The following is a 12,713-nucleotide window of genomic DNA, read 5'->3' on the forward strand; positions in this document are numbered from 1 at the left end:
GATTACATATGAATTAATCACACTCATCTAACTTCATATTCCCAACAAAGGATTGTGTTTTTGAGAGAGACAGATAGCTGGGTAACAACACCCCTTCAAGTTCCGTAAAGGGTTAATGGCATCGATCCTGTCAACGTCCAATAATTACCGCCATGTAAATGTTGATTAAGCTTATGATCAGTGAGCTAGTTTTAATTCCCTTTTCAATAATGTCAAGCCGCAGCTGCCATTATATTCTAAACTTCAGATATTTTGAAGACCTTGTCTGGAGGCTATCATTTTGCTCTCAAACTGTTTCAAGAATCAATACCCTTTAAAGTTTTGGTACTACAAGCTTAAAGACCCTAACCGGCTAACTGATCATCTGAGTTTGAAGCCAATGGAGTTGAGAGGCATTGCGAAAGGGACATCTGGCATTGAAAGACTGTGGCTGCTCACAGTGAAATAATAAGAGTGGCAGACAAAGTGGGGTTCTTGAAAAACACTTCAGAGCCACTTAGGCAGACAACCGATGATGTGAGAATCTAATATGAGCACTACTAAAACAAGGTTCACTTATTAATTACTCAGAAAACTGTAGGGTAATTTTCTTCAAAAGGGTGTGGAAGCCAAGGGGTTAAGAGGTGGAGATCGTTTCTTATGGAATGAAAGGACTGCCTGGACTGGTGACATTGACATTCAAAAGGTCATGCAACCGTATTTATTTCCATCTCTGTAAATGTAAATGAAGAAAAGAAATAGGAAATTTATTGATCTGTTTGTGAAAGTGCATTGAAAATCATGGATTCTTACCGTATGAAATCATTCTCTACTCTGCTCACCAAAAATTTTCAATTACGTACTCAGCCATAAACCCCAAAATTTATATAATATAGATTCTTAGAGATGTATTTGGCAATTGCACGATGAATAAATAATTTCAAGCATGAAGCTTCTATTTATCATTTCTTTGGTTTATATAATGTTTTAGAATTGTTTTTCGAGCTAAAGCTTTAATAAAAATAATATTAAATAAAAATTAAAAATAAAATAATTCACATAAAGTACGTAAGATCTCAACATCATCTCATGTTTCCCAACTCACTAAAAAATGGTTCATGATTTGTGTGACTTCTACTTTCATGCAACATTGTTTCATCAGGCTTTCACCCATTATGAAAAATTTATCATCGTTGTTTTTTATAAGAGTTTAGGTTGTGTCTTAGTTCTAATGTGATTGAACATACTCTCAAACTAACTATTAATTATAGCCTTAATAAGCTATTGTCTTGTCAATTAACTAATCAAACATAAACTCCTCTTTAGGTGGATTCTTCTTTTTATTCCTTAACCTTCAAGAAATTAACCGTCATTTCCAATTACTATTCCAAATGGCAAGTTTTTATGCGATATCTTTATTATAATTATTGCAAACTCATCTTCCTCTCATAATCTTTTTATCTCATGATCTAAAATATTTATGATAATTTACTTATTTTCTAAGTAATCTAATATTCAATAATATATTAATTTAATAAATATTTTATATAAAAAAAAAATTATACTAGTTAGAAATTTGAGATATTTTTCAATAATCTCTACCTTGAATTAAATTTCCTAGTTAATCTATTAACTCTTCATAACATATTTTTTTATCACATCTGGTACGACACACTTTTGTATCACATAAATCTTCAAGTCAAACTCAAATATAAGTTTGTTGTGTTAGTGAAAACTTTAATACAAACAATATTAATTGAAGAACACAAAGATAAAACAATTCACCCAAAATTTTTAATATAATTCGATCAATATGTCTAAATTTACAAATGAGAAATAATCATTGCCTTGTACCATAAAAAATATTACAAAAGATAATAATTAGATATAACCATTGAGTTTCAAAACATCTCATGTTTCTCCACTTTATTTATAGTTTTTTATGACATCTCTATTCATCATGTATTATCTTTACAAACTCATTTTCATTTTAATTTTTCTTTTTTTAATCTAAAATATTTCTAATAAATTTTCTTATTCTATAATGAAATCTAATAATATAATAACATATAAATTCATAAAATATTATATATTACATTTTTTATAAAATAACATATCTTAATTAGGAATCAATATAAATTATAACGTAATGTTGATGTGAGTAGATTTTAATTTTTATTAAAATAAATTTTTATTTCTATTTTATTTAATAACAAATCAACCATATGCATGAATGGAAAGAAAATAAAATTGATTTATCCTTTCCCATTATAATTTTCAAACATGATGTTCTTGAGATTTAGGACACAAAAGTTCTTTAATTTAATAAAAAAAATAATACGAAAAGTTAATAAATACGTAGGGGAAGTAATTCAGTAAACACACTTAAAGAAATAATTAGTTTTCTATTCTCTTTTAATCATTCTCAAAACCCTAATATGGCATAGAAATTCAAAAGAAAATAATTTGAGCCGATTTCTAGTTCAAAACTGCGTGCGAGATAGGGGAGGAGCATGGAATGTGGAGATGTTACAGTGTAGCGAAACCCACCGACAAGAATAGGTGAGAGGAGAATCAAACGGTTGCCGTGTTACGTTGCAGCATCAACCCATCGGTGGTGAGTCCACCTCAGGATGTGCATGTACTCCTTAAGTACACTTAAGTGCTGATCCTTGGAAAACTACCAGGAGCCACAGCATGTCATATAAATAAAATAAAATTTCCGAGAGGGAGCACAAAACCAGACAAGACCCAATCACGTCATTTCCACCTCAGGCTTACAAGGATGAGGTGGTGAGGTAGAGGCGGGGCCACGTCCAAGATTTAAGGCGGGAAATCACACGTGTGATATATGTGGTGGGCCCATATCAACACTGGCATTTAAACGTGTCATCATGAGGACATCTTGTCCGTATCGGAGGTGGCCCCACATCTAGACCCCATTTCTTTCTTGATCACCCCCAACCCCACCCCCACCCCTCGCCTATCTGTACGGGCGTCATGACCCCATCACTCCCACACTCCTTATTTTCATGATGCGCCTGCTCTCACTTTTACTTTTGGTTACAGTGCTTCGCATGCTATCCAGATTTCATGCACCTCAGCTCATCAGTCATTTCATGATCTGATTCTTTTCTGTACTCTGATTTTCCCCCTCAGTCATCTCATCAAGCTGCTCCACAACTCAAAACTATCTGCATCTAAATGGGCTTTTCTTCATGTGACTTAGTCTACGGTCTACCAAGCCCACACCACAAAAGAGAGTCCCATCAATAAATATTATTAAATAATAAAATAATTAGTTTGTTTGCTTACTGGATTCTCTTAAGATTTTGGAATTTAGGCCACAAATGCATATTTAACTAGACAGCCGAACCTCAAGTTGGGACAAGGGAAGGCCCGGGTCTGCCATTCATTGGGCTAGCCCAGCCCATTTGGAAAGTAAATCGGCAGCCCACCATGAATTACTGCAGATTTCTATGGGCTGGGCATAAAGTGTTTAAAGGAAGAGAAGTGAATGAAGATTCATAAATCACGTGATTTCCCCAAATTCTCGGATAAGATTTTGATTGGCCAATAACAGCCATCTTTCCTTTCAGTTTACTTCCATTAAAAGCATTCCAAAATTCGGACAAAAGAGATTACTAAGAAACATCAACAGCGCAGTCAAATTTCTCCAACCAACGAATCTCCATCCAACACGTGGCAATCAGGTCCCAGGTCCCAGATTTAGGAACTCCTCCCCTCTTCGTTCTGTGTCTCCCAGAGGTGAGCACAGAGTCAATAGGAGCAGTGATGAGGCTGCAGCAGATGCAATCGGAGACGTTGACTCTGATCCTGGTCAACCTGGCCGGGATCATGGAAAGAGCAGATGAATCTCTGTTGCCAGGAGTGTACAAAGAGGTTGGTGCAGCTCTGCACACTGATCCAACAGGGCTTGGCTCACTCACTCTCTTTCGATCCATAGTTCAGTCGTCATGTTATCCTCTCGCTGCTTACCTGGCTACGCATCACAACCGAGCCCACGTTATCGCTCTCGGTGCTTTTCTCTGGGCCGCCGCCACTTTCCTCGTTGCCATTTCCTCCACTTTCTTCCAGGTTCCTCCCTCTCTCTGTCATTCGTTTATCGACATTATAGTTTTTTGGGTTTTGCTTGAAATGTGAGGTGAATGAATCCTGTTCAACCTATTATTTTTTGCTTTCTTCGATGATCAAAATGCTAAGATTTGTGGTTAAGTTGTGAATTTTGAGTATTAATTTTTTGGGTGGTCTATTGTCTGGTTCCATAGCTTCCCCTCACAACTGGTCATAGTATTTATTGGAGTTGGATATGTCGAGTATTTTCTGAAGGCATAGGAAGTTTTAATATTAAGTGACATTAGAGGAAGGTAAAAAGATTTTGAAGGATGAAAAACTAGAAGCCAATATCACAAAACGAGAATTAATTTGTCAAGGTATTATTGAAGCTATGATGAAGAAGAAAATATGAGAAGAGAGACAGCTGAAAACCCTAATGGAGAACTATGTCAAAATGGATAAGAGGGGTTATAATGAATCTCAAGTTATAGCTTTGTTGTGCGTGAGCATAACCGGAAGGCTATATGAGAAAGGGAAAGCATTAGGAAACATAATGAATTTCCTAGGTTTTCAACTTACAAGGATGAAAACATTGGTTTTTGAAGTGGGGTTTCTAGAACTATCCAAGTGATTCTCCATGAATTTTGTTGGTATCGTTGTCATAGCTGGTTCATAATGAGGCAAGATAGGTAACCTGTTAGGATGATAAATAAACAATTAATGTACATGTGTATGGTTGCTTGATTTGTCCATACAGATGCTTTGCAACTAGCCCTGACCAACAAAGCTGAAAAAAATTTGTAGTTTTGCTTTGCATGGTTTGCTGCCGTATTAGTATTTACTCATTCAGATCAATGTGATTAAGTAGGTAGCAGTCTCAAGAGGTTTGAATGGGATTGGCCTTGCCATAGTTACCCCAGCCATTCAGTCACTTATTGCAGACTCTACTGAAGATCACAACCGAGGAATGGCTTTTGGGTGGCTCCAATTGACAGGAAACCTTGGCTCAATCATCGGTGGGCTCTGTTCTGTACTAATAGCTTCAACATCATTTATGGGTATCCCTGGTTGGAGAGTTGCCTTCCATTTGGTTGGAGTAATAAGCGTCATAGTTGGCATTTTGGTCCGCCTCTTTGCTACTGACCCTCACTTTTCTGATGGTAATAACTTGGCTAAAGACAAAATTCCGAGTAAACCATTTTGCTCAGAAGTGAAGGACCTTGTTAAAGAAGCCAAGTCAGTTATAAGAATCCCATCCTTCCAGATAATTGTGGCCCAAGGTGTCTCTGGTTCATTTCCCTGGTCGGCTTTGTCATTTGCCCCCATGTGGCTGGAGCTTATTGGCTTCTCTCACAAAAAGACAGCATTCCTCATGACCCTCTTTGTAATTTCTGGTTCAATTGGGGGCCTGTTTGGGGGAAAGATGGGGGATGTCCTTGCTAAACGCTTACCAAATTCTGGTAGAATAATTCTTTCACAGATAAGCTCAGCTTCAGGCATCCCTTTGGCCACAGTATTGCTGCTGCTCTTACCTGATGATCCATCCACTGCATTCATGCATGGTTTGGTCTTGTTCATTATGGGGTTGTGTATATCTTGGAATGCTGCAGCAACAAACAAGTATGTTTCTCCAAACCCTTTTATTCTTCATGCGTTTGAAAACTTACCTATAAATTATTCTCATATTCCATATTGAAGTAAAGCAGAGAAAATTAGTATTTATCTTATCATAAAATGATGGGTTCAGAAAATACGCTTGTAGAACTCTTTTCTTTGATTTTAACATGGTCTACACAGTCCAATATTTGCAGAAATCGTCCCTGAGAAATCTCGAACAAGCATTTATGCTCTGGACCGATCTTTTGAGTCTATATTAGCATCATTTGCACCTCCTGTAGTCGGGATTTTGTCACAGCGTGTTTATGGTTATAAACCAATTCCAGAAGGATCGACAGACTCAGCTCAGATTGAAACGGATAGGGAGAATGCTGCATCACTTGCCAAGGCACTTTACACTGCTATTTCTATTCCATTTGTGGTCTGTTGCCTCATCTACTCCTTCCTGTATCGTACATATCCAAGAGACAGGGAGCGAGCTAGGATGCAAGCACTAATAGACTCAGAGATGCAACAGATGGACAGAGACGACCTTCCTTCGGGAGAAGAATACTCTCAGCTTTATTTTTCAGAAACAAAGGAACCCAATGACAAGGAAAGAAGCGTGATTGAAATAGAATATGGAGATGAAAACCTTGATGTTGATGATAATGATAAGAAGACCCTACTTCCCAATCAGCAAACATTCTCACATTTGGGGGAATGATAAGCCCAAGGAGCAGAAGATGGTTTCTGATGTATTCTTCCTAACGAACTCAATTTTTGAAAAATTCTCAACACGATCTTTCAATTCAGTTATTAGTTTAAATATGGCCTCTTTGAGGTGTGTAACCATTTTTAGTTCCATCAATACTGTACGCACAAAATTTCGTAAATTTTGGATTATTTGTTTTTAAATTTATTCATTTTGAAGACCAAATTAGTGGTAATTTAATCCACTAATTTTTTTATGTCTACAAATACTTCTATGATCATTGTTATCAAAACTTAATGATGCAGAATTTTGAAAACAATGGTGTCATGCTCACTTGAATTCCCCCAGCAGAGTTGCAGAACAGGCGTCTTCAACGGTGGAAGGCCAACTCTCTTTTGAAGTTTAATAGGAGAAGACCCCTCTTCGTAGTTCTTTACTTCAACTAGGTTTGCAGATGATAAGAAAGGCTTATTGTCTACCCTTACCAATTCTATCTCATCGTTCTTCTTGAAAATTAAGAACTTATGAAGTGACGATGGGATGTAATAACTAAAATGGATCTAATCTTTGTTAAGTAACATATTATATCTAAACTATGTTTGTAATGGTCCAACTCCCTTTCATGTAAATATTGTTGACTATAGGGTCAATAAATTCACACGACTACTTTGTGATTATGATATCTCTTATCTAATAAGGAAAAAAGTTTCATACACTATCTATGTATAGACTCATTTTAATCATGATGTACTTTTTAAAACTTTGAGAGCTCATTGGGCCTAGAACTTAAAATATCTATATTTGAGGGAGTGAGCCCTTACAAATAGTATCATAACCAATACCTGATTGTAGTGTTAGAATTTGCTTAGCCCCACAAAGGATGTTTGTGCCTTTGAGTGACCTCGCAATCCACAAGAGACGTTGTGTCTAGATGAATGGGCAATGTGATATCTTTATATATATATATATATATATATATATGTATGTATGTAATAAACTATTTTTAACCATGTAAGCCTATTTTAAAGTCGTGAGGATTCATTAAGCCCAAAGCAAACAATATTCATATAGGAGGGAGTAAATAATTACAAATAATATCAAAATTGATCTTTACCTCAAGTGTGGGATTTTATCTATCTAGCCCTAAAAGAGATGTTTGTCTATCTAGCACCGTAATCTAGTTCAATAAAATAAGGATGTTGTACTTGCATGAGGGGTGAATGTGATATAGCATAGCAAATAGGGAAGAAAAAATTTCTAACACTTTATATGAATTTCTCTTAACCATGTAAACACATTTTAAAGTTGTAAGAATTCAACGAGCTCATAATAGACAATATCTACATAGGAAGAAGTAGGTTGTTACAAATGGTATTGGAACGAATCATCGACCTTAATGTAAGACTTTGTTTCACCCTGCAATGGGTGTTTGTTTATCTAAGTGGTCTTACAATCTTATGAGACATACCAAATATTGTGTTTATATAGAGGGTGAATAATATGTCATATTACATAGGGGAAGAAGTTTGTAAAATTTATATATATATATATATAATAGATTTCTCTTATCATTGTAAATGTGTTTTAAAGTCATAAGGATCTATTGGGTCCAGAACGGAAAATATCTATATGGGAGGGAGCAAGTAATTAAAATATTTTCAATATTTAAAAAAAAAAAAAACAAGGGTAAATGTTTGGCTCTCCATGGTTAAGTCTAAATTAATCACACCTAAGACCTTTAATGTGAAATCTAAACCATGTTTTGCACTTATATTCATTCTTCCTAATATTTTCAATTTGTGCCTCTAATTGAGTCATTCCTTGCTTTCTTTTATCACCAAAAAAAATAAATAAAATAAAATTCTAAATTAGAATCCAAGTGGCTTTAGATGAACTTTTCCTTTGATTTCCTTTAGAAGGATATCCTCATATTAGGCCACTCTTGTAGTGAGCTCAAATAAATCATAAAATGGTATTCCTTCAAAAAAAATTCTCTAATTTTAGGCTAATTTAACAAACTTTCTTGCTTAAAAATTCACTTGGTACACATACCTTACTTTCTTGAATTAGGTTATAAACTATTTGACTTACTCCTTGTTTTTACCTTAACATGGAAAGATCAATCATTGATCTCTAGTTTGATCTTGAAAAACTAGTTATAAAAATTGTTTTCCCAGTCCTACTAATTTTGGATAGAGTTAGGGGACAAGGAAATATATTAGAAGGTTTTTCCAACAAAGGAATGGATAAATAACTTTGACCGAAAGAAATCATTTCCCTCAATATCACCATAACAAATAGTATATATGTTGATATAGTTGTATAGTAAACTACATCATTTCACCCCAAAATAAAGTAAATTCTAGAATTTTGTAATCCCTTGGGAGCTCATGCATCTAATCAACCCAATCCAAGTATGACTTTCTATAAATCAATCTACCAAACCTACGTAAACCAAGTCCACACACCTCTTACATAATTGTGGCTATTTATTTCCTATCAATCACCATAGTAGGTACTAGAGATACATGTATTGATGGTTGTAGTCCCTATTAGACTAACCCCTTAAGCTTAGGAGGTTGGTTTTCTCCCACCTACTCAGGTCTAGTTAAAAGATTTCTTCTTAGTGTTAAGTTCATCTTTCTCCCCAAAATACTATTTTTTGGCCAATGGTGGCAAAATTAGATATAAAGTGACAATGATTTCTATATTCTTATGGTTGTTGCTTTGCTAATGTTGCTATTGTATTAAGACGTTCTACCATGACATTAATAATTCATTCAAATCTTTATATTGCCCTCACAACTAATCAAATTTATCAACCAAAAGTACGAGTACAAAAGAGAACACCTTTTGCATAATTGTGGCAATTTATTTCCTATCAATCATCATAATAGGTACTAGAGATACACATATTGAAGATTTCAATCCCTATTAGACTTGCTCCTCAAGTTTAGGAGGTTGGTTTTCTCCCACCTACTCAGGTCTAGCCAAAAGATTTCTTCTTAGTGTTAAGTTCCTATTTCTCCCCAAAATACTATTTTTTGGCCAATGGTGGCAAAGTTAGATATAAGGTGACAATGATTGCCATATTCTTATGGTTTTGCTTTGCTGATGTTGCTATTGTATTAAGATTTTCTACCATGACATTAATTATCCGTTCAAATTTTTATATTGCCCTTACAACTAATCAAATTTATCAACCAAAAGTACGAGTACAAAAGAGAACTCTTGACTCTATATTTCTGCCTATCTTGTTTCTAATAGTCCAATCCCTATGTTTTCAATGCCTAAGGTATGTAGCCCATATCTTTCTCAAGTGGGTGAAGATAGTGGGTTAAGCACCAATTCTCCACCCTCTTTCCATGCGTGTGTCTCCTTAGTTTTCTTCTCTTTCTTACATTGCCTGTAGCTCATGTCTTTGGTTTAGTGTTGGCTAAGCTAACTCAAAAAGGGGTTCCATTAGGCATGCCAAAAATTGTATGTTGTGGCAAAATCTCTAATCTCTCAACCAAAAGTTTAGAAAATAAGTTAAATGCATTGATTGAATGCATGGGCATGTCAAAATAATTTAATGTTTAATAATGTCAATCCAGACTTGTCAAAAATATTAGTCATAATTTCTAAATATTCTAATTCCTTCAAGAAAAGTAAGATGTACCAGGTGGAATGCTCTCATATTTTTCTTCTTTGGGTGACTATGTATATGTGTTGGAGTCCCCTAAGCATAGGTTTTTTTTATGCCTAAAACCAAGACTTCATATTCCATTCTACCTATATAGAAACAATTATCAAGAATAAGTATTGCTGACTAGGAGAGTAGACTAGTCCACTAAGGATTTCTCCCAAGTCTAGCTTACTTATACTGTACTTTAAGAGACAAATGAGTTAAGAAAAGAGTTATATTGAAGTAAATGAGAGGAATTATACTAATAACACTTCATAACATTGATCACACTACACTTTACTCACTAACATCCCACCAAAAAAGACAATCCCTAATAACAATGTACATTAAAGTTTGTCTATTTAATACTCTCTGTTAACGTGTGTGTTGGATGTTGCCACAAAGGGTGATCTATTAAATGATGTGACTTGATCTATGCTAGAGAAGACCACTTTCATCGTGCCATGAGTAATGCTTGTAGGGACACCCCTCCCTCCAAGACACGTGGCACGCATCTTACAGTGACACATGACACGCATTGTCATTCGGGTCACCCTCATCTGGACCTTCCTATAAAGCACACATGGCGCACTTTTTATATCCGGACTGCCTCAAGGAAGAGCAAACGACACTTACAAAGCATAGACATCCGGACGGCTTCCATAAATGCGTCCGCTCCACAATACATCCGGATAACCAACATGGGCTATCCGGATATGATTGTCCGGGTCATTGACTAAAGTAAAGCGAGTCTTACACGCTATCACAACAACCAGCCATGGCCCACGTCCCATCACCTGCAGAGTGAAAGGACGAGTTGAGGTGACAACAAGTCACTTCCCACGATCTCTGACAGCCGCATCACCTACCACGGTTTCTGACAGCCGCCCGTAGGGTGGTAATGACCATGCTGCCATCTAAATATCATCATGACAACATAAAATATCTCCCCACCATTAATGAGAGGAACAGTACTCCTGGCACTATATATAAACCTTCACACGAAGAGGAAGATAATCTCCAGATACCTAGTAAAAGGCCAACTGATTTATATCTCCCGCTCTAACCATGGCTAACAAAACCATTGGATGGTGCATCCAGACACCCTGTCCGGATGTCTTTTGCAGGTATAACGACTTAATCAAGAACCTTTGTGGGTTGAAATCGCGTGTCCATCCATTCGGCAACTGCGCGGATCGTCAGGGACACGAGGTATCAACATTGGCGCCGTCTGTGGGAACAATTTTCATTTTTGATTCAGTCACTAGCAAAGATGGTCACACCTTCCCAAAGCCGTTCATCTGGTAGGGGAGAGGATGATAATTTTGAATGGCGTCAAACCATCGAAAAAAGACAGTTGGCAAGCGAACGACAACTGAAAGCTCTCCTCCAGGAGACAGAAAGATTGAGAGAAGAAAATGTTGTATTACGCATCCAGGCGTCAACATCAGGGCCTCCTCGACGTCAGCGTTCAAGGGGCCAAGTAGCAAACTCAAGGCCTCAACAAGAACCGGAATCAATATATCCTGGAACAATAGGAGCTATCCCAGGAGCATGCAACGTGAGGCCTCATGAGCCACGCACGCCTATGCCTCGAGCTCCCCGTGAGGAAAGCTCAGACTCTACTCACTTCTTAGCGAAAAGACAACGTGATAAAAAATCCCAGTTTTCAAATTCGATGCGCGCAAGACTAGGCCCACAAGAGCCTGGAAGATCAAGGCCACCAATGGCCACAACCTGGGCACCACGCCCTGACCCCATGGCCACCCCCATGGTGCAGAACGTACACCCGCATCGTGACCCCATAGTCACCCCCGTGATGCGGAACGTTCATTCGCACCCATCGGTACAACAGGCTGGGGGAAACCTCCCAAACGAGCCACCCATTGGCTCCATCAGCAGAAGGTTGGATGACATACTCTCCACGCCCTTCTGCTCTCATATCATCCATTACGAGCCCCCAAGAGGATTCCTCGTACCAAAATTTTCCACATACGATGGAATCAACGATCCCTTCGATCACATCATGCATTATCGACAGCTCATGACGCTCGATATTGGCAACGATGTACTACTATGCAAAGTGTTTCCCGCCAGCCTACAAGGACAGGCCCTCTCATGGTTTCATCGCCTACCTCCCAATTCTGTTGGCAATTTCAGGGACCTGTCCGAAGCTTTCGTGGGACAATACTTGTGCTCCGCTCGACACAAGCAAAATATCAGCACCCTGCAGAACATAAAAATGCAAGATAACGAATCCTTGAGGGAATTTGTAAAGCGGTTTGGCCAAGCCGTACTTCAAGTAGAGACTTGCAGTATGGATGTTGTCCTACAGATCTTCAAGCAAAGCATCTGTCTAGGCACTCCATTTTTCGAATCACTGGCTAAAAAGCCTCCTACAACGATGGATGACTTATTCAGACGAGCCAACAAATATTCAATGTTCGAAGATGACGTGCGTGCAGCCACCCAACAAGTTTTGGTTGCCGAACGACCATCTAGAGGTGACGCGGAGAGAAATGCTAAACCTCCGGACCGGCCAAGGCCGTCCGATCGGAGGCAGGAGGGACCGAGTCGCCCGGATAGGCCGCCCCCCACGCCTCTTTCCATATCATATGAAAAACTTCTCCCCGTGATCCAAGGTTTGTCTGACTTCAAGTGGCCAAGACCCCAAGGAAC

At 37.6% G+C, this 12,713-nt stretch overlaps 1 protein-coding gene across 1 annotated transcript; it reads left to right on the forward strand.

Moving 5' to 3' along the window:
- Nucleotides 1-3,621: 3,621 nt before the first annotated feature.
- LOC100241664 (uncharacterized) lies at nt 3,622-6,623 on the forward strand. Its single transcript, XM_002262753.5, has 3 exons — nt 3,622-4,077; nt 4,925-5,676; nt 5,854-6,623. Exons 1-3 carry the CDS (start codon nt 3,775-3,777, stop codon nt 6,377-6,379), a joined length of 1,581 nt encoding a protein of 526 aa, XP_002262789.2. The 5' UTR covers nt 3,622-3,774; the 3' UTR covers nt 6,380-6,623.
- The last annotated feature ends 6,090 nt before the right edge of the window (nt 6,624-12,713 follow it).

The sequence above is a fragment of the Vitis vinifera genome, chromosome 7 (assembly GCF_030704535.1).
Source record: "Vitis vinifera cultivar Pinot Noir 40024 chromosome 7, ASM3070453v1".
Classification (NCBI taxonomy): domain Eukaryota; kingdom Viridiplantae; phylum Streptophyta; class Magnoliopsida; order Vitales; family Vitaceae; genus Vitis; species Vitis vinifera.